This window comes from Musca domestica, unplaced genomic scaffold (genome assembly GCF_030504385.1).
Source record: "Musca domestica strain aabys unplaced genomic scaffold, Musca_domestica.polishedcontigs.V.1.1 84, whole genome shotgun sequence".
NCBI classification, from domain to species: Eukaryota; Metazoa; Arthropoda; class Insecta; order Diptera; family Muscidae; genus Musca; species Musca domestica.
The window spans coordinates 2,425,658-2,448,323 of record NW_026712417.1 but is presented as its reverse complement, the minus strand read 5'-3'; the positions used below and the strand labels follow the sequence as shown (position 1 = coordinate 2,448,323).

The 22,666-nt window shown below is 35.6% G+C and overlaps 2 protein-coding genes across 21 annotated transcripts in view; both read left to right on the top strand.

Annotated features, from left to right (window-relative positions):
• LOC101889181 (JNK-interacting protein 3) overlaps nt 1–16,781 on the top strand; it is a 263,742-nt gene extending 246,961 nt beyond the window's left edge. For 7 of the 20 annotated variants that reach the window (XM_059131281.1, XM_059131279.1, XM_059131282.1 and 4 more), the window contains 10 exons: nt 172–276; nt 714–749; nt 1,330–1,347; nt 5,611–5,668; nt 5,738–5,916; nt 5,987–6,212; nt 6,281–7,963; nt 8,073–8,281; nt 9,943–10,137; nt 13,385–16,781. In XM_059131281.1, coding sequence (XP_058987264.1) covers nt 172–276; nt 714–749; nt 1,330–1,347; nt 5,611–5,668; nt 5,738–5,916; nt 5,987–6,212; nt 6,281–7,963; nt 8,073–8,281; nt 9,943–10,137; nt 13,385–13,488 — 2,813 coding nt within the window. In that variant the 3' untranslated portion in view covers nt 13,489–16,781. Of the gene's footprint in view, nt 1–171; nt 277–713; nt 750–1,329; nt 1,348–5,610; nt 5,669–5,737; nt 5,917–5,986; nt 6,213–6,280; nt 7,964–8,072; nt 8,282–9,942; nt 10,138–10,277; nt 10,349–10,499; nt 10,738–13,384 lie in introns of those variants that run through there. The other 13 variants (XM_059131275.1, XM_059131270.1, XM_059131286.1 and 10 more) reach the window with 10 other exon arrangements.
• Nucleotides 16,782–19,089: 2,308 nt separating this feature from the next.
• LOC131806696 (saccharopine dehydrogenase-like oxidoreductase) lies at nt 19,090–21,049 on the top strand. The gene is made up of 2 exons (XM_059131258.1): nt 19,090–19,297; nt 19,549–21,049. The coding sequence occupies exon 2, from the start codon at nt 19,610–19,612 to the stop codon at nt 20,882–20,884; it is 1,275 nt and encodes a 424-aa protein (XP_058987241.1). The 5' UTR covers nt 19,090–19,297; nt 19,549–19,609; the 3' UTR covers nt 20,885–21,049.
• Nucleotides 21,050–22,666: the final 1,617 nt, after the last annotated feature.

The window sequence follows — 22,666 nt, the reverse complement described above, 5'->3', positions numbered from 1 at the left end:
AACGTGCTCTCTCGCTACCTCCTCTTCTCATAAAATGTGTCCTGTTACCAAAATTATAAATATCCTTCCCAAAAAAAAACTCAATCCAACATTATTTTGTTGCATTTGTTTTATTGTTTCAACAACGCATATTCACCCAAAATAAAAACACACACCCACACAAACGAACAGTTGGTCGTACGACTACGAAAAAGGAACAACGCTCTGCCAATACTTTGTACCAAGAGCTGTCCTTTCAAGATAATGAAGAGAGCGAAGATAACGAAATTGTTACAGGTATGTATCGACAGGCAGATATGTATGTTTTGTATTGTGTTTTATTTGAATTATAACCCAACCTCAGTATTAAAACAAATATATATTTTATGTGTGTATAAATCAGAAAATGGGGGAGGAGGGTTCTATACAATTTTTTTTCTACAAAAGAATTATTCTATTCTTATACATAAAATCTTTTTTGTTCTCTTTCTTTTCTTTTGTATATTTCTTTTTTTTTGTCCATGTATTATTTGTGTGAATAAACCAAATATTGCTACACAATACAACAATACTCAACACTGCACAATATCAACAATTAAATTGAATACAAAAAAAAAAAAACAAAATTAAATATTCATATACTGCATCATCTAATTGCCTCTCTGCCTACTTCCTGTTTGAATGTGCAATGCAACAACAATAAACACAAAAATCTATGCAATCCCATCCAATAGGGAGCTGGGTACATCCTGGGGAATATGCTTCTTCAGGTAGGTATCAAAACTCATATTTCTATGGCTTTATGTACATTACGTGTAAATATTTAAAACATCACATAATACATATCAACTTTTGACTCCAAGACGCAACGCAACGCAACAATATGACGGACAACTTAAAATACTCGACAATGAATTTTAAATTCCTAACCAGAAAAAAAAAAGAAAGAAAATACCAATTGTTCTCAAATAATAAGTATTATTATTGCTATTTATTAACTGTTATGTATATTATTTTGTGTGTTTATAAGTTCCTTTCGTTACAACAGCAAATAAAACAAATATTTGTAAAGCAAGAAATACTCATAATTTTTTTCTCATATCTTGTTGTTTTATATTTTCTTAAAAAAAACCCCGAAAAAATGCTGTCGTTGTTTTTTCGTTTTCAAAACAACCGATATCATAAAACTCAAAAACAAAATACGTTTTCCAAAAATCAAACCAAAAAACATACCAAACACAAAAACCCATGTGTATTTTGCCATTGTCCTCCGGATTTTCATCGTGTGTTTGTAATATTGTTGTTATTTTACATGCCAATCGATAAACACAAAATTTGCTATTACAAAAGCTAATGACAACTACTTTGGTAAGTTGCGTTTTCCAATACCTTATTTTCGTATCACTCTTTTATAAAGTAGCTGTAGTTTAATGTGTGGTTTGTTGTAGTCTGATTAGAATTTATTTTTAATTTTATTTTTAAATGTATTTTAAATTATTTTCATTTGAAATTCGAAAAATTTTCCATGTATAGAGTTCATATTAACAGAATTCGCGTCCTAATTATAACAAATATGTACAAAAGAAAATTTCGATTTAACTGCTAATCGTTATAGTGAAAATACTATATATCATATATCATTTGATATGGTCAAAATGTGCCCCACCGCAATGATGGTCGCAGACCCTCATACCCCTCTTTGGAATATAAAGACCTTGAGAACATATTATCTACAGAAAATCTTGAGATCTTCTACTGCCTATACAGGGTGAGATAAAAAACAGCAACAAAGTCAAACGCCATAATTTTTACATTTTTTTTTTAAATTTTATTGAATAAAAGCAAAAATGTCGGAAATAGCATCAAATTTTAGAATAAGTTTAGATTTGTTCGAATTGGTCACCGAATTATAACCTTCAAACTGCCAATGAAACCGTCACACGCTGCTCGAATGTTGGTTTTGCGGTATTTTAGCCATTCCCGGCGAAGCGCTTTTTAAAGAGATCGACACTTTGGTATTTTTAGTGCCAACCTTGCTTTCCAAAATACTCCAGACACAATAGACCAACGGATTGGTATCGGGAAATTTTGGTGGCTATTGTGCGCTGGAAATGAAGCGAGGAACCTCATTTTGTAACCATTCTTGGGTGGGGCGAGCTGAGTGCAATGGTGCTGAGTCCTGTTGGAATGTCCAAGATCTGCGGCCAAAATGTTTGCGTGCCCTAAGCTTTAATACACCCTCCAGAATATTTTCGCGATAATATTCGGCATTTACTCTGATGCCACGGTCGATTAATACGAGCGGAGAGCGACCATCGGCTGTTATGGCGGTCCACACCATCACCATGGCCGGTGCCCACCGAAGTTGCACATTTTCAGCTGACCTCTTTGGCAAGTAGACAGGATCATTTTGTTTGTTTACAAACTGCTGGACAACGAATATTTTCTCATCGGAGAAATCCAAATTCGGCAGTTCACCACTTTCGGCAAAACATCTCTTTAGCACTTTTGGGTCTATTTTCTTTTTATTGCGGAGTAAGTTCTCGAATTTTCTGGAATTTTAATGGATTTACCCCGAGCTCATTTCTCAATGTTTGTCGAATGGATTATTGATATGTTCAGCTCTTGAGCAATTTTTCGGCCACTGCGACGCCAGTTTCGATCAAGTCGATTCTTTACTTTTCGAACCATTTCTGTTGATGTTGCTGTTTTCTTCCATCCACTTACTTGACGTTGGGCTACGCTACCAGTATCACGGTAACGAGCAATGGTACGAGATACAAAAGATTTATTCACATTTAAATGCTGGAGTGCTCTAACGATAACCACTTGTGGGTTTCCAGCCAAATATAAAGAAATCACACTATCACGGTAGAATTCCATCACGAATATTTTTTTTTTTCTGGAAAATTCTCAACAAAATGCCAAAAAGCTCGATTTCGAACGAATTTTATTCCCAATCGAAAACATGCGAGTCATACTCGCTTCGAGTGCACAGAGAATTTTTAAAGTACAAATGAATTAATTTAAAATGCATGTCAAAATATGTAGTGTCAGTAATTTCGCAATTTATATTTTACGATTTGGTGTTGGGATTCTTGTTTGTAAATGTTATTTCTTTTTGCAAAATACTTCATTTCGAATTTTTATTATTTCTAATATATGTATAAATATAAGTATGTATTTGGAAAATGGGATTTTTAGGTACTGATACATAGTCTAATACATCAAAATAATTCATATTCATAAAAGTGTGTAGCACTTCAATTTTTTGTTAAAAAAAACAATATCCGAGAAGTTCGGCCTGGTTGAATTTTTATATCCTACACCATATAAATACTTGACTAATGTGGCCAAATAGGCTATCCTCAGGATCTCTAAAATTTAGAACTTTCGTCATGTGAGATCTATACCTATGTTGAATTGTTTTGAGAAGAGTTTATAAACTCATTGGCTGGAAATTGTTGCCGAAATCATTATATTTCTTCTTAGAGTTAATCTATTCACAAATTGGGGCATAGACTTCCTAAATACATAAAATCAGGAGATGCTACGTTAATTCCCTCTTAAATTCCTCTTCAATTCTGCTGCAAACGTTTCCTAGCCAAGTGTTTTGCAATAGGGTCTTAAAAAAAGTTGTAAAAGTACAAACACAAAAACGTTTTGAGTTTTCAGAGCTATTAGACAACTTAAAATGATAGCAGTTCACAATATTAGCGAAAGAATCTTGAAGTCTCGTCATTTGATTCATATTTTTATACCCTACAATACTATGTGTTGGGGGTATTATAAGTTTGATTGGGCCAAAAATTATGTAACACCACGATATATTGATTTCCCACATAGGAAAGTATATATGGATCTTCCTATCTCGCCGAGCTGAGTCGATCTAGCTATGTATGTCCGTCCGTCCGTCTGTCCATGTTAATTTGTAATCACTCTACAGGTCGCAATTATGGCCCGATCTTCACGAAATTTAAAATGTAGGTGGGGTTAATGTCAGAATAGAACCCTATGATCGCCAAATGTTTAGGGGTTGAAATGGACCAAATACTGAAAAAATGTCGGATTTTGCAGTAGCTATACAGGTCGCAATTATAGACCAATCGACGCGGAATTTCGCATGTAGCTAGAGTTTAGGGCGGGGAAGAAGCCTACCAATTTGGGTGGTCATCGGATAATACTTAGCGGGTAAAATAGATCATATCTTTTTTGTTGAAAAATTCAAAATTTGTCATTAAACCGCGAATATTTTAAATCCCGGCGAAATCACAAAGCCATGACAAGGTTACTTCTGATCTTTACATTGTTGTTAAGATCCAACAAATCGAATATATAGCAAAATATGTGCGATATATATGTCTATCAAAGAAGATATGCTTGAAATATCTCTTATATGTCGAGAACGGCTGAACTGATTTCGACAGCTCTCATTAATTCAGAATGGCCTCTTGGCAGGAAAGAAAAAACGTCCAAAAAATCGCATAAAAATATCTCTCTAAAGATGAAAATATTGATTTTGTAAAATTTTCTCATATATTTTCAATTTTGACATATTTTTGGAATATTTTCATTTTGAATTAAACATTTGGTAATATTTCTACAGCTAACAAAACTAAGTAGTTAGGATAGCAGGATATCATATACAGATCGCATTTATGGCCCGATCCTTATGAAATTTTGCATGGGGATAAGATGAGGGTCAGAATAGAAGCCTACTCTTTTTGGAGATGATCGCCATATATTTAGGGATTGAAATGGACCAAAAAACTGCAAAATTGTTAGCAGGTCGTAATTATCGCCCGATCCTCAGGCACATTTGAATGGGGGTTACCGGACATTCAAAAGCCAAGCAGTTTTGGATGGCCATCCAAAAATATTCAATGTGTAAAGGAGTTTGCCAACTTTTGTAGACAAAATACGAAAATGTCCATTCCAGTGACTTTTTGGAGAATTCACAAATACAGGAAAGACGCACTTCTGACTATTTCGTTAACGCTGATTTCGTTGAAGAATATAGTCAAATGTCTGTATCTCATATGGATGCGTTTCAGTCAAAAACCAATAATAAATGTTAATCTTTTGCCACTTCTGAGAGATTATGGGTCTTTGGGAAATATTGGTTCCAGATCTAGGAAGACCGTTTACGTGCAACATCTACCAATAAATTGGAAATGAGCAAATTAGTTTCAGTTGCTATTATTCGAAAATTAGAGAACGAAACCTGATGGTTTTCTTTTATTATTTGTCCCAATACCTTGTGGAATTCTTTCGAGAATCTCGCCTATATAAACTGTATCGTTTATTATAGTGTTGTAGGGTATTCAACGGTCGGCCCCGCTCGACTGTAGCCTTTGCTTACTTGTTTTACTTAATATTCCACATAAACTTTATGATTTTTTTTTTTGGTTTCTTTTGTATTAATTTTTCTACTTTTTGGTTAAGGGTTGTAACCTATGTATAATCCCCATTATAAAACTACATTTTAAGTACTCGTTCGAATAATTTGAAGTAATAATTGATTTCATTGTCGTAAAATGTAAATAATTTTTTTCGTGCCGTAGTAGTTTGCAATGACAATAAATTATTACTAAACATCAATTAAAATGGATTTCATTTCTATTCTTTTAGGGATGGGCAAAGAGGTGGAGAATCTCATCATGGAAAACAATGAGCTGTTGGCTACTAAGTACGCACATCATATATATCTGCACATTTGAGTTTATTAATGTCCAATTCCCTTTTAATTTCCCCTCAGGAATGCTCTTAATATTGTCAAAGATGATTTGATAGCCAGAGTCGATGAACTCACCGGTGAAATTGAAATATTGCGCGAGGAGCTGAATGCCATGCAGCAATCAAGGAATAAATTACGTACCAAAGTTCAAGAGCTGGAGGAAGAATTGAAAAAGACCAAAGAACAGGTTAAGCAACAAAGTAAGTAGAGCTACACATCAAAATTTCCAAACAATTGCAAATTCCATTCCGCTTCCTCTTCTCACTTCAGCAGACAATGATCAGGATGAAAATGATGTACCGCTGGCCCAACGCAAACGTTTTACACGCGTCGAAATGGCCATGGTGCTCATGGAACGTAATCAGTACAAGGAACGTTTAATGGAGTTACAAGAGGCTGTGCGTCTAACGGAAATTCTAAGGGCATCACGTACCGTAGACAACCTTGATAAAAAATCTAAACAAAGCATTTGGAAGTATTTTAGTAATCTTTTCACGTAAGTCCTTCAATGACTTCTTAATTTTTAAATTTAATCTAATGGATATTTAATTATCCCTTCTTTAGCCCCTCCAATCGCCCACCGGAGCGTGTCAGCGATGGCCAAGGGGGTGGACCTATTTTTCGTTACTCAAGCCCATCCCACTCCCACGGATCCCCCAGTAGAAATAGCGACAGTCGCCTTGCCATAACCGGTGGTCGTGATGGTGGTCCCATGCCACATCCGGCAAGTGCTGGCCTAGCCAATGCCTTGCCCAACAAAGATTACACCGAAGAAGGCACCTCGGAAAGAGCTCGGGCCAGGCGCCACGAACAGTACCGTCAACTACGGGCTCACGTCCAAAAGGAAGACGGTCGCCTGCATGCCTATGGCTGGAGTTTACCTGTAAACAAAACAGAAAAAGAACCCCAAACCAGACATTCTGGTGGTGTACCAGTGCCAGTCTATTGTAATCCCTTGGCCGAGGCCTCGCCTCACATGAAAGTCTTTTGTGCAGCTGGTGTTAATCTTAATGGTGGCTTCTTCAAAAATGGCCAGTGCATTATACCAAGTAATTCTCCGTTTGCTCCTCGCTCTACGGCAAAAATTGCCGAAATAACCAGTCCCTCAGCTGAACATTCGGCCGAGGCATTAGATCGACAAATTACTCGAGCTAGCCTTGAACATCTGGAGCCCGAGACACAATTGACTCCTTATGTCTGGATATGCACGAGCACACATGCAGCCAGTACTGTCACTGTGGTCGATGCCAATCAATCGGCCACGGTGTTAGATGTGTTCCCGGTCTGTGCCTCCCATTTGTTGTGCATTGCCTCTGTACCCGGTGCCATGGAAAAGGATTATGCCTTATTGGAAAATTCAGAAGTCATAAAGGCCGGCGAAATGCTGGAAAGGCCGGGTGAAGGCTCTGAAGGCCTTGGAAAAGTTGAATTTGTACGTGTTAAACCGAAGTCGGATAAAAATAGCAATACCAAAGATACGGCCGAACCTTCGCTGGAGGTGAATGCCGAAACTCCAGTCGAAGAAAAGGCCAAGGAAGCTACAGAAAAATCAAACGAACAGAATGGCTCAGCAGTGCCCATTGAACCCTTGGGCAATGTTAATGAAATCAAAATACGTCAACCCATACCCGGTGCTCCACAACGTCTTCGAAATGATGCAAACAATGCCAGCACGAATGCTACATCAAACAACGGCAGCAGCAGCATGGTCACAACGTTGACCACCACCAGCAACAACAATAATTCACTGAGTCAACAACTACCCTTCTCAAAACCAAACAATCCCATATTGGGAACAAAGGATCGCCAAGAGGATGCCATGAGCTCGGTGGGTCCTACCATGTGGATGGGTGCTCAAGATGGTTGGTTGTATGTGCACAGTTCTGTTGGCCGTTGGCATGAATGCTTGCATAAAGTTCACTTGCCGGATGCCGTCCTAGCGATAGTTCATGTTGAGTCACGGGTCGTGGTGGCCCTTGCAAATGCACAATTAGCCGTGTTCCGTCGCCAAACAGACGGCCAATGGGATCTGAATAGTTATCACCTAGTTACGCTAGGTGACCGTAATCATTCGATACGTTGCCTCTGTGTGGCCGGCGAACGCATATGGGCCGCTCATCGCAATAAGATATTTATTGTCGATCCGATATCATTGAATGTCATCCATTCGCTGGATGCCCATCCGCGCAAAGAGAGCCAAGTACGACAGATGGCGGCAACAGGTGCTGGTGTGTGGGTTTCAATAAGGTAACAAGAAGCGAATTAAACTCGGAATATTTGTTTTGGAATAGAAATGTTGAGGAGAAATGTTAATTATTTATTTTTTTTTTTTTTGTTTTTACTTTCTTTCCAACAGACTGGATTCCACATTACGTTTGTACAACACCTATACATTTGAACACAAACAAGATGTCGATATTGAACCGTATGTTTCTAAGATGCTGGGTACTGGCAAATTGGGCTTTTCGTTTGTACGAATAACGGCATTGATGGTCTCATGTAACCGCCTCTGGATAGGCACAAGTAATGGCGTTATCATTTCTGTACCACTAACGGAAGGTCAAGGTAAGTTTTCTTTTAAGTTTGCAATGGTAACATAGAGGCATGTTATGAAAGCTAATTCCATTCGATATGCAGAATAGCAGTGGCAAATCGATTTATGCACAAACAAGCCGAAAAGGTTTCCATTATATACTTCATAATTAAGTAATAGTAAAGGATATGTTCGATCTCGACCCCGTGTCTTGCGAATTCATTCGCTGCTTTATAACCGAATATATTACGATAACTTGGACTCATTTGTGACACAGCCGACATTTCAATTCTTTTTTAATAGATCGCGAAGGCCAAATTTTCACTTTCAAAACAGATGATCTTCATTTTTCTATGCAAAAGATGGTGGCTCCCTCACCCACAATATTTCTCTAAAGAAGATATCCTTCAGTGACACAGCCGACGCTTACCTCCTTCCAAAAGTCGCTAAGGCTAGCTACTTTATTTGCGAAAAAGTCTTTAGACTGTTCATTTCATCCATAAGAAGTGTATCTCCCTCAGACGTTCTTCAATTAGAAACCACCAGCTATCGCTGATTTTTTCCTTCCGACTCATCTTTGTCGATAACCGCTAAACGAAGGTGATTTGGCTAGATGATCTGGCATACTTCATCTTTCACCGGTTTGGCTTGAAGATTAGAATTTTGTGGTTTCATTGTGGCCCGTTCTAGACTTGGGGCTTGCAGAAACCGACCTGGTCACAAAATAGCTAGACGCCGAAATGGAAGCCGGCAAAGAAGTGGTGGCAAAGATTTTTTAGGGTCCGGATATGGTTCTGGTGTGGACCGCAATCTCTACATTGTTGTGTGTGTTGAAGAGTAACAACCAAGTTCATTTCCTTTGCCTTGTGCCTTCTGTGTTTTTTGGCTGCAACTTTAATATCCGTGGAGTCGGCACTTTGTGTCGTAGTTTGTGTTACAGTAGAAGCAGTCATACAAATATAACTGCTGACTGCCACGGAACCCTTGACGGAAGGTTGACTCACAGATGGACTAGTCTTCCTTCCAAGGTCCGTAGAAGAGAGTGGAAAAGAATCGGGATCAAGAGAACTCTTAGGTAGTTTAGGGAGATGTTTTTCGAAATGCCTAAAGGTCATTTTGTACGGGATTCCCTCCCCCTACTTTATCTGAGGATAATATTGTCGGATAAACTTCTTGCAGAACTTTATCGAGCCTCCAAGGCCCAAGGTCTTCGGGGATAGTAGGATTTTGTAATTGGTTTTCTCACAAGTGCCGCTTGAATATGATTGATCGATGTATTGCCCTCCTCGACACTAGACCTCACGTAAGCTCTGGGTTTTCTTGAGCGACTCGCCCCTTTGTGATGAAAATATGACAGTAATATCCAATTCTTCAAAGGTATAAGCGAGGCAAGCGTTAGAATAGTCTCTAACCTTCAAAACTTCAATCGAAGTAAATTTAAATGTGTCCATTTTAGCCTTATAAAATTTAAAATTTCGGACAGAAACAACTAAATATCGAATTTCGGGGTTACACCCCATAGTGGTGTCTATTAAAATAGTTATTTTTATCAAAATTTCTTCGATATCGAATGCGAGGATTTAATCATATTGATTTTTAGGTTTCCTTTATTAGGCTCTATTAGGCTGCAATATTTCTTTTCAAATTTCCTAATTAATCATCCTTATTAAACTCTTTCCTTTTTCAATTTCAGGTGATCCCAGTACTCAATTGCCAACATGCTGTATGGCAAATGCTCAATTGTCCTTCCACGGACATAGGGATGCAGTTAAGTTCTTTGTTTCGGTACCGTTGCGACAAAACAACAGCGCTCAATTACAATTTACTAACAAACGGCCCGATATGTTGGTAATGTGTGGCGGTGAAGGTTACATTGATTTTCGCATAAGTAAGTACCCATTCCATCCCGTTCTTATTACGAATTGTAATCTTGTATGTAGTGGCCTATAGAAATTAGTTTAGTTTTTGGTCTGGTTTCTCGACTATTTTGTTTATATAATTTACATTTTTTTATTGCTCATATCACAGGACAAGAAAGATCTGTAACTGATGCTAGTGATAATGCTGCGCATTTGATAGTTTGGAAAGTTGATTCGTAAGAAATTCTCCTTTTTTTAATTTCTTTGTTTTAATTTTATGTTTTTTTATTGTTGTTGAAAAAAAATAATAATTTGTTATAACATTCTTTTCAAAAACAAAATGCCGCAAAACTAACGTTTTATTTTCTCTTTGTTTTTGTTATTTGTTTAGAACGTTTAATTTATAGTTGGCTTACAACTTTGAAAATTGTTGTTCTTAAACTATATTCGACTGATGATGAAAATCTTGTGTTTCACGTATGCGCCATATTAGCGTCTATATAAGTTGTTGTCGTCTTTAAAAATTATTTGTTGTATCTACCAAATGATTGCAAAAATGAAATACAAATCAAAAAGTGGAGTATAATGTGACCTGATTTTTGAAATTTGCTAAATCCCGGCTAAGAAAGGTTTATATAATTTTTAATTTTTTTTTTCCAAAATTCAAACGAATTGGTGTTTTGTTGCTCAATTTTGCACACCTAAACAATACGTGGGTCACAAAACATTGGCTTTTCGGCATTATTTGCATTTTTTACTTTTATGCACATTTGTTTTATTCTTTTTATTCTACACAATTGTTAAATTGATTAAATACTTTTGGGAGGACACACACATATTTCGGTTTTGGTATTTTATTCAATATATATATATATATATATATATATATATATATATATATATATATATATATATATATATATATATATATATATATATATATATATATATATATATATATATATATATATATATATATATATATATATATATATATATATATATATATATATATATATATATATATATACTTCTATTAAGATTTTTTCGTAAAATGCTAAACGTACTCATTTGAATAAGTTACTACCCACTACCTAATTTTTTAAACAAAATTTTACGCAAATATAAAAAATGAAGCGATGCAATATTGTGTCAAAATAGGGAAACGGTTTAAACACACTTAAAATTGTTCGTTTAGCATTTTCCACGAAAAGTTTGTAGTTCCTCTATTACAATTCCGTGTCAATTGTAAATAAAATTATTAATTATAGATTTTATAACAAAATCCAACTACCAAATATGCGCAGATTTTAAAAAGAATATATATTTTATTTAATTAAATTATTCTGCAATAATATATCTTGTAACTACATATGTTGTGTATATGTAACCACTTGCTTATTTTGATATTGAATTAATATGAAGAGTTTTCAATTTGTGGACCTATAACCTAATAGCATAGACTAATGAATATACAACCATCGATTATCATCAAAAAAATTCGACTCAGCAGATGTCGTATATGTCGTTTTAAGTATATGAGTAAAAACAAAATATTTAAAATACAGGGTGTGATAAAAAAATGGCACAAAGTCAAACGCCATCCTTTTGACATTTTTTTTTTTAATTTTATTGAATGGAAGCGAAAAATCGGAAATAGCATCAACTTTTAGAATAAGTTTAGGATTATTCGAATTGGTCACCTTTGGCACGAATTATGGCCTTCAAACGGTCACGCTTCCTGAATGTTGCTCTGCTGTATTTTGGCCCATTCCCGGCGAAGCGCTTGATTGAGGTGATCAACACATTGGTTTTTTAAGTGCCAACCTTGCTTTCCAAAATGCTCCAGACACAATAGTCCAACGGATTGGTATCCGAAGATTTTGGTAGCCATTGTGCGGTGGAAATGAAGCGAGGAACCACATTTTGTAACCATTCTTGGGTGGCGGGACCTGCGTGCGATGGTGCTGAGTCCTGTTGGAATGTAAAGCCCAAGGCTTTAATACACTCTCCAGAATATTTTCGCGATAATATACCCTAAGCTAATTTTTTAGTATTTGCCGAATGGTATATTGCGATATGTTCATTTTTGGCCACTACGACGCGGGTTTCGATCAAGTCGCTTCTTTATTTTTCGAACCATTTCTGCTGATGTTGTTTTCTTCCGTCCACTTCTTGACGTCGGGCTACGCTACCAGTATCACGGTAACGAGCGATGGTACGAGACACAAAAGATGTATTCCCATTTAAATACTAGAGTGCTCTAACCATAGTCACTTGTGGTTTTCCAGCCACACTATCACGCTTGAATTCCATCACGAATAACTTTTTTCTGGAAAATTCTTACCAAAATGCTTTTGTACGCTGGTAAACAGTATAATGAGCTGTCACTGGAATAATTTTAACAGCTGTTGGACGAGTGGCCTAAAAATGACAGCAGTCTGAAGTTGTTTGCAGTTTTTTCATCTCACCCTGTATAGTACAGTTATATGGGAGAAATATGAAAATGTTGGCCCATCTTGATCTAAGTTCAGATCCAAAACGCAAGTGTATCAAATTTCGGCACTCAATTCCTTAGAAAGATAGCGTGATAACATCAGACGGACGCACAGGGCTAATTCGGATAAAATTGTACGTTGATCATGAATATATACTTGGTTGGGTCACACTTTTGAGTCACAAACGGAATGACAAATTTAATATACCCTCCATGTTATGGTGGAAGCGTAGATCGTCTCAGATCATCATCTTAGAGCTAAATAACTCTGATCAACAATAAGTTTTTGTATCTTCAATTATTTTTCGAGGCGAAATATACCTATTATACTTTGGTGGAGATTAAAATATTGTTTAGATTTTAAAATAACGTATAATAGTTAGACAAGTATTACCTTCGGTAAATCTGCTGGTATTTCTCGTCCTATTTGCAAAGATTTTTAAACTCAAACGAATGGGGATATAGGCCATTGTAAAAAAACACAAAATAGACAGGTGTGGAGGGGTTACATCAATAATCTATGTAACCGCAAAATTGGCTTTATGTGTATTTTATTTTGCAGCAAAAATATTCCATGAATGTTTCTAAAACCTACCATCATCAATATGTTGTGTATAATTCTATAGCAAACAAAACGTGCACCAGGAAAACACCATATACATATGGCAAACAGTATTGCAATTGCAATTTTGACAATATTAACAGCTTCTCGTTGCACTATTTTACTATTTTTTAACATTTTACTTTAACTAATATGTTTTTCCATATTTTTTTTGCAGATGACAATGATATGGAGAAAAGCATTAACTTGGAGCAGAATCAGACAATCGAAAATCGCGGCGACAAAAGCTATTTGATTGTGTGGCATGTTAGTCAACGTTAAGTTAAGTTCATGCAATTGTTGTTTTAAACACCAATGTTTTATTAACAAAGATTGTTTATAAAAATTCAACACCTTAACCTAACCCCTAACCCCTTTTGTCCTCACTAATATATGTTTTACCAAAAAAAAAAAATCAATTTATCTTTTAGTTTTTATATATTTTGTATACAAATGGAAAACAACAAAAATTAATTATATAGCATAATTAAATTTGTATTCAACAACTTATTAAAAACAAAAGACAACAAAAAAAGAAGGAACTCATAGAACCATACCATAACACCACCACCAAAAAACGCAAAAGTGAAAATTTTATGTAGCAAACGCATGATAAAGCAGAACTTTAGATAAGAAAGATAAAGCTTTTAAAGATATGATTTTTCTAAGGAGAAAAACAATGAAGTATGTTACTCTTTTTTTTTTTCTTTTTTAAGTTAATATTATGTTTTACGCTTTTATAATATGAAAATTGAAGCTTTATACATACATCATATTATACAATGTACTTTGGAATGTATTAGGCAAAAAAACAAAAAACAATGGAGACAAAATTACATTAAATATTTATATATACATTATTATATATATATTTAATTACATATTATGTAGACAAGTGATATTGTAACCCCCTAAAGAAGAAACCATAGAAAAGAAACAACAAATATTAAAATAATTTATTTAATAAAAAATAACAATTTAAATTAACAAAAATAAAAACAAATTATTAATTAAAACATGCAGTTAGAAAAAAAAACTAAACGAAATATATACACTAATATTTTCAATCTCTCTAAACCAACACACTTAAATCAAATCCACAATCTCCTTTTTTCTACTCTTCTCATTTCTTGATAAGACATCACCACTAAAATGTTTTGTTTTTCTTTTTTATTTGTTTCCTCTAAAATTGGTTATATTACTTTATTAAAATTATATTTTAGTTATTATAATTTACATGTATATAATTTTAAATCAACTGTATATTATTTTCTCATTTACTTTAGTTTTTCGAAAATAATTATTTTAGAAAAAAAAAGAAACTACATTTTATTGTTTTAAAATAATTTGTTAAATTCGTTTGTAAGTTTTTATTTTTAAATTAAAACACCAAGAAAAAACTATAGAACAACCAATTCTTTTAATAAATAGATCGTTAATACAGGGTGAGATAAAAAACTGCAACAAAGTCAAACGCCATAATTTTAATTTTTATTGAATCAAAGCAAAAAAATGTCGGAAATAGCATCAAATTTTAGAATAAGTTTAAATTTGTTCGAATTGGTCACCATTAGCACGAATTATGGCCTTTAAACGGCCAATGAAACCGTCACACGCTGCCCGAATGTTGCTCTGCTCTGCGGTATTTTGGCCTATTTCCGCCAAAACGCTTGCTTGAGGAGATCGACGCTTTGGTATTTTTTGGTGTCAACCTTGCTTTCGAAAATACTCCAGACACAATAGACCAACGGATTGGTATCCGGAGATTTTGGTTGCTATTGTCCGTCCGCTGGAAATGAAGCGAGGAACATCATTTTGTAACCATTCTTGGGTGGATCGAGCTGAGTGCAATGGTGCTGAGTCCTGTTGGAATGTCCAAGATCTGCGGCCAAAATGTTTGCGTGCAGAATATTTTCGCTATAATATTCGGCATTTATTCTGATGACATGGTCCATTAATACGAGCGGAAAGCGACCATCGGCTGTTATGGTACATTTTCAGCTGGCCTCTTTGGCAAGTAAACACGATCATTTTGTTTGTTTACAAAATGCTGGACAACGAATGTTTTTTCATCGGGGAATACGAAATTCGGCAGTTCACCACTTTCGGTCAAGCGAAGCAACTCTTTAGCTCTTTTGAGTCTATTTTCTTTCTGTTGCGGTGTAAGTTTTTGCAATTTTTGGAATTTCAATGGCTTTACCCCGAGCTCATTTTTCAATATTTACCGAATGGAAATATTGCGATATGTTCAGCCTACGAGCCATTTTTCGTCCACTGCGACGCGGGTTTCGATCAAGTCGCTTATTTACTTTTCGAATCATATCTGCTGATGTTGCTGTTTTCTTCCGTCCACTTCCTTGAAGTCGGCCTACACTACCAGTATCACGGTAACGAGTGATGGTACGAGAAACGATTTATTCACATTTTAATGCTGGAGTGCTTTAACGATAGCCACTTGCGGTTTTCCAGCCAAATATAAAGAAATCACCCTATTACGCTTCAATTCCATCGCGAACAACTCTTTTTCTATAAAATTCTCACCAAAAAGCTTTTGTACGCTTGTAAACAATTTAATGAGCTGTCACTGGAATAATTCTAACAACTATCGGACTAGTGGCTTAGAAATGACAGCAGTCCGAAGTTGGTTGCAGTTTTTTCATCTCACCCTGTATACGTTGAACAAACATTTTTATGGAATGAAAGCAAGGATAGTTTTTATACTTCTTTGTGATAGAATATTTTTCCATTACTTCCCTTCTGAAGAAAATTTCGAGTGCGTCCAAAGCCCGACCCTAATTGGGCCCAAAGGCACTTCGAAACAAATAAATTTGGATTAGTAGCAGAGTTAACGACGTGTTTGTTCTGCTAATGTGGTTATGGTTCATAATCCAAATTTAAATTGCAGATACTTGTGTGAGATTCTCACATAAATCTTCCGGACTAAGTCAGGTAGGTGTGGTAGGGGCGTTTCGTCATTTCGCGCCCATCGGTAACTCCATAATTATGAATACTACTAAGACCACCCTTACTTCGTCTTTATATAGAGATGGTATCTTTTATGGAGAGTTCTATTCACCATATGTAGGTTTGAATGATTATCACTTTTTAGGATATGCATTTTTACAATTCAAAGTAACTAGATGTGTTTTAGTATATCGGTATATTAGACGATCGCGAAAAGAAAACGGAAAACAAATTTTGGGAAACTTTTCTTTAATTAACTTAAAGAATTTCTTTGTATACTTTTATTCCAATATCTTTTTTAACTTACATTTTCGTTATTTTTTAATCACCACTTTATCAAACACACACTGTAATGCCTTTCGGCCAAGTATTGGAAAATACATGCAATATTTTTATAGGATTTTTTTCGTTTTGTAAATATTACTACACAAAATTTTTAAATAAAACCGTAATAAGTATTGAGATAAAAAACGTAAACAACACATATAAATAGTTACTTATTGTCGTAAAACAAAATGAAAAGAAAAACAATATAACAAAAATAATATATAAATGATCCTTTCGAAAATAAAGAGAAACATAATTTGCCTCACTATTGAGTATTTCCAAAATAGTTGCTATCTGCAAGTTGTGTTATTTCATTTAAATCGGTAAGTATTTAGAAAAAGTAATAAATAAAGAGACCGCAAAACTTAAATACTAATGACTCCAATACCAATAGGAAGTTTTGTTGTGACAAGCAAAAAAGCGAATAAAAACAAGTAAAAATATATCTTAATTTTTATCTTTATTTTTTCGTGTTTCAAAAATGCTCAATTTAATGAAAACCAAGTTTGAAATTTGACAGACTCTATATTGAATATATTTCGTGAAGAATTAAATGACCAACTAAAAAAACGGAAATGCCTAATTACAGCTGTTTAGGTAGGAAAATGTTGGCCGCATCTTCAAAGTACCGATTATCAGAAGGTAATGTAATACAGGGTGAGGTGAAAAAAAAACTGCAACCAACTTCAGACTGCTGTCATTCCTAAGCCACTCTTCCGACAGCTGTTAAAATTATTCCAGTGACAGCTCATTATATTGTTTACAAGCGTACAAAAGCGTTTTGGTAAGAAGTTTCCAGAAAAAAAGTTATTCGTTATGGAATTCAAGCGTCAATTTCTTTACGTTAAGGAAGTGGACGGAAGAAAACAGCAACATCAGCAGAAATGGTTCGAAAAGTAAAGAAGCGATTTGATCGAAACCCGCGTCGCAGTGGTCGAAAAATGGCTCGTGAGCTGAACATATCGCAATATTCCATTCGAAATTCCAAAAAGTACAAAAACTTACACTGCAGCGGAAAGAAAATAGACTCAAAAGAGCTAAAGAGTTGCTTTGCTTGGCCGAATGTGGTGAACAGCTGAACTTGGTTTTCTCCGATGGGAAAACATTCGATGTCCAGCAGTTTGTAAATAAACAAAATTATCATGTCGACTTGCCAAAGAGGCCAGCTGAAAATATGTACCATCGGCTGGCCTCCAGAACTCAGCGCCGGCTATGGTGATGGTGTGGGCCTCCATAACAGCCGATGATCGCTCTCTGTTCATATTAATCGACCGTGGCATCAGAATAAATGCCTAATATTATAGCGAAAATATTCTGGAGGGTGTATTAAAGCCTGGGGCACGCAAACATTTTGGTCGCAGACCTTGGACATTCCAACAGGACTCAGCACTATCGCACTTAGCACGCACCACCCAAGAATTGTTACAAAATGAGGTTCCTCGCTTCATTTCCAGCACATAATGGCTACCAAAATCTCCGGATACCAATCCGGATTAGAAAGCAATTAGAAAGCTAGGTTGGCACAAAAAATACCAAAGTGTCGATCACCTCAAGCGAGCGTTTCGCCGGGAATGGGCCAAAATACCGCAGAGCAACATTCGGGCAGCGTGTGACGGTTTCATTGGCCGTTTGAAGGTCATAATTCGTGCCAAAGTCCACACCTTCGTATAGAACCCATATAACGGTATCTCCCTATATTCGGTATTTTGATGGTATTAGTCTGGTATTATCTTAAACTTGGTACTTGCAAAATAAAGTTGGCCCTGTAAACTAGGTAATTCGCATGCACATCAAACCAGAATTAAACCAAAATATCATTACCATAGCACTCAAATTATGTGAATTTAGTGCCGGTCCTGGAACAAAGTAATATATAAGTATGTGATCGATAATCGGTTAATATATACCAATACATCTCTGACAGCAAACCGGCAACTTATTTCTGCTAAGTTTAGTTCTCTCCTTAAGATCAGACATGCATGTATCTAAAGCTATGTAGATATACTCATGGTACAATGAAGAGAAGGTAGGCCAACTTTGAAAAAATTGCAAGTATAAAGGTCTACCTGTTTGGCTTGTAATGTCAAAATTAGTATCAAAACAATAAAAAATCAAACAACTTGTTGCATTTATTTTGAATAAATAATTGAAAACCGCGATAACTGAATGAAAGGTCAACACTTCTTTTCAAAACCATGTTCTATATATCTTTAAAGGATTATTTCGCTACAAAAACTCTAGATTTTGTCGATGCATACGAAGAAATAAACATTTTGAAAACACCCGAATTTGAACATTTTCTAAACCATTTTGTTTGTTATTGAAAAGGAAACACATACATCAACAAATAAAGATGACATATTAAGCCAAGAAAATAAAAAAATTAAATCATATGGTATCATAGCCCTACCTTGATATCATTGTACCATGCATGTATCTAAAGCTCAATTTTCAAAAATAACACATGTTTTAACACATCGTAAAACTGTCGACAAGTAGTCATTTAGGCAAAGCTCTCGCTTGGAGTATGACGTACGAATATATTATAAGTCGATAACAGAATTTCTCTCCGATTATCCGATACAAAGTATGCAATGAAAGTGACAAGTCTGTGTGCAGTCACTCATATTTACGGTCCGTATTATTGTTGCCGGTCTTATTTGCATTCTATTTGCAATTCTTATTTGGCAAATTTCTAAAGCAAACAATAAATCCATTCATTATTGACACTGGGCGTTGCCTTGCAAGCGAGTTCGAGTATTTAAAATTCCGCGTAAAAAAAACAAGTTTTAACAAGTGGGTGTGTAACCTTTACGAAATTTTGAAATTTAGATTTTTACTCTATAATTGAAATGTCGTTCTTTTATTAAGTCATCACACATCGATTTTGGGGGGTTTGAGACAAAGGTCATTTCCGACAACCGAATCCACCAATCTTTTTTTCGTGAACGTCAAAGTGTGATAGATTGCGTCTTTCGTGTTTTTTCTGTTATTTTGAGATAAGAATGTGGGAACGATGTTTCATTGACATTTCTTGTTTTGTACTTGTAGAAAAAGTCTTGTAGAGGTGTTGCTGGCAAAGAAGAAAGTGTAGAAGAGCAGAGTACACAGTATGGCGGAACGTTTGGATGTAATCATATTTGGTGCTTCGGGATTTACCGGTAAATACACAGTATTTGAAGCAGTTTCCGTATTGGCTGATTTAAAATGGGGCATTGCTGGACGTAATCGCAAGAAACTGGAAGCCGTCCTCGAAGATATGGGCACCAAGGCAAACAAAAATCTCAAGAACATACCCATCGTAATCGCCGATATCGAAGATCAAAGTTCATTGGTGGAGATGGCAAAACGTTGTCGTGTTTTGGTAAATTGCTGTGGCCCATATCGTTTTTATGGCGAACCAGTGGTTCGGGCATGCCTGGAGGCCGGTACTCATCATGTGGATGTAAGCGGCGAACCACAATACATGGAGACCATGCAATTGAAATATCACAAACAAGCCCAGGAACGTAGTATTTATGTTGTATCAGCTTGTGGTTTCGACTCAATACCTGCCGATATGGGAATCATATTCATTGAAAAGAACTTCGACGGCGTTGTCAATTCTGTTGAGACGTATTTACAGAGCTACACAAAAGGTGGTTCGGCCGGTGGCAGGGGTGGTATTCATTTTGGAACTTGGGAAAGTGCCGTCTACGGTTTGGCACATGCAAATGAGTTGCGTGGCATACGCCAACAATTGTATGCCGAGAAAATGCCTCGTTTTGAACCGGTACTCAAACACCGTCCATTGATTTTCCGTTCTGAAATTGTAGACGGCGTTTGCCTTCCCTTTCCGGGCGCTGATCGTTCGGTTGTGATGCGTTCTCAACGTTTCATATACGAACAGGAGAAGAAGAGACCAATTCAAATGCATGCCTATGTTGCATTTGGTTCGTATGTTACCGCATGTTTAGTTGCCCTGGTGGCTGTGGTCTTTGGTTTATTGGCAAAGTTCTCGTTTGGCCGTCGTTTGCTATTGAAATATCCTGGACTATTTTCGTTTGGTTTTATCTCCCACGAAGGTCCCTCTGAAGCTGCTATGGAAAGAACCTACTTTTCAATGACAATGAAAGCCTTGGGCTGGCCCAAAACCGACAACAACAATCCACCCACTGGCTCACCATCTAAATCGTTGATGGTTAGGGTTTCGGGTCCAAATCCAGGTTATGGTGCCACCTGTGTTGCTCTATTGTCTACAGCAAAGACCATCCTAAAGGAGAGCGACAAAATGCCTGGTAAAGGTGGAGTTTTGCCACCAGGAGCTGCTTTTGCCAAAACCAGTTTGATCAGTGAATTGGAAAAGCATGAACACGGCATGAAATTTGAAATTTTGGCCAACAAGTGAAGTGAAAAACTAATAATTTGTAAAGAAAAGCATTTGAATGAAATTCCCACAGGACCCGAAGAATAATAGTATTTGGGCCCGGAAATGCATTAAAATATATATTTTGGTTACGGAGTGATAACTTTAGCAAATAGTGTCTTATAAATTATAACAAAAAAAAACAAATTATTATCTTATTTGTAAGAAGAAATGTGAATGAAAATATATTAACAAATATATACAATATTTAATATGAAAATAATAATAAAAAATATTTTTTCTTGCAAGACCTTGCCTTAAACACACAAATTTGAAAACGTCAAAAAACACCATTATTAAATAACGATAATAAATTAAGTCTAAAATACTTTAATAGGCTTCAACATCACTTAGATTAATTTTGGAAGGTTAATCACTTTGGTAGAAACCGCCAACATAAGAAGCAAATTATATGGCAAATTATAAAAAATGTCGTAAATTTTTATTATTATATAGGTGAAAATAATTAAAAATATACTAATGACAACATAACATCTAACACATATTGACTGGATCGATTATACACATGTTCATGTGGACAATAAACCTTGAATTTCTTTTTATGTTTATTTTTTGACTAACGATAACCTTAAGTGGCATAATCTGCAATATGATGTTCTCAGACAATAGACTGATTGGTGATAGATATGCCTACGTCATACGGCTATAAGTAGACGAAGAAAAAAATCAATTATAAACACAATTTCATATAGGAAATGAAGTTGCTCTAAGACGATTGTACTAAATAATCTGATGTTATCAGAAATAAACGAAAAAATCCGTCTATAAATAGATTACTCTTTACTGGTCTTATATAAATAGTATACCCTTCTTGGAGGTGATTTATTATATAATACCTGTATCAATAGAATAATATTTTTTCTAAAGAAGAAATCGACAGAAACGGCTTTCGTCTAAAATAAACATGTAAAAGGTATTTCATCTGTAGCAGAAAAGCAATGTTTCTTAGACGGTATTTAAATACTTATGTTATGTTTAAAGTGTATGCACCGTGCATGCTTTTACTCAACGTTTCGTTGGCCTTTTTCCAGCCTCTTCATGGATGTTTATCAGAAAACCTAACGACACAAACATTACTATGACAATTGTGGTTTTTGACCTAATTATTTTAGAAAGTATGGACATTTGAAAGATATTTGTGTGTGGGTTTTTGCAGAAGATGATTACAAAGGATGCCTGGTCTCCTTATATGATAACTACTCCAATAGAAAACAAACAGATCGAAGGTGTTCATCTTGAAAAAAAGGGGGTTTGATAGAAGTGAATTTCGATTTAAAGACATAAAAACAGAAAAATTGTTTTAGCTATATAACATAAAGCAAATCATGATGGTGTGATATGATATGATGAATTTGCCGTAGACCAGGCAGGTCTGAGTGGGAATAACGATGCCTGGGAAGTTTAATTCATATTTGGCTAAATTGATGAAGATGTGCTAAACGTCCGCCCAGCGGGAGCTATTAGCCCGCGTAATACGCAACATCTTTTTAATCGCAACAACAACCTGGCTCAGATCCGTATCTAACCAACACGTCTGCTGGTTCATATTAATAACATTTCGGTAACCTCAACTTCAGAAAAGCCTAACAATGGATTAATACAATTCTAATAACAGCAATGGATTTAATGTTATGCTAATTTACAGCCTTCAGATCTGTAGTATTTGCTTGTGAAATGAAAAAGGAGCCGAGGTAGACGCATATTTACTTTTAATGACATTCATAGAATCACTTTCTGATTCGT

Coding starts and splice junctions, on each gene's coding strand:
- LOC131806696 (XM_059131258.1), top strand. CDS start 19,610: ATGGCGGAACGTTTGGATGTAATCATATTTGGTGCTTCGGGATTTACC.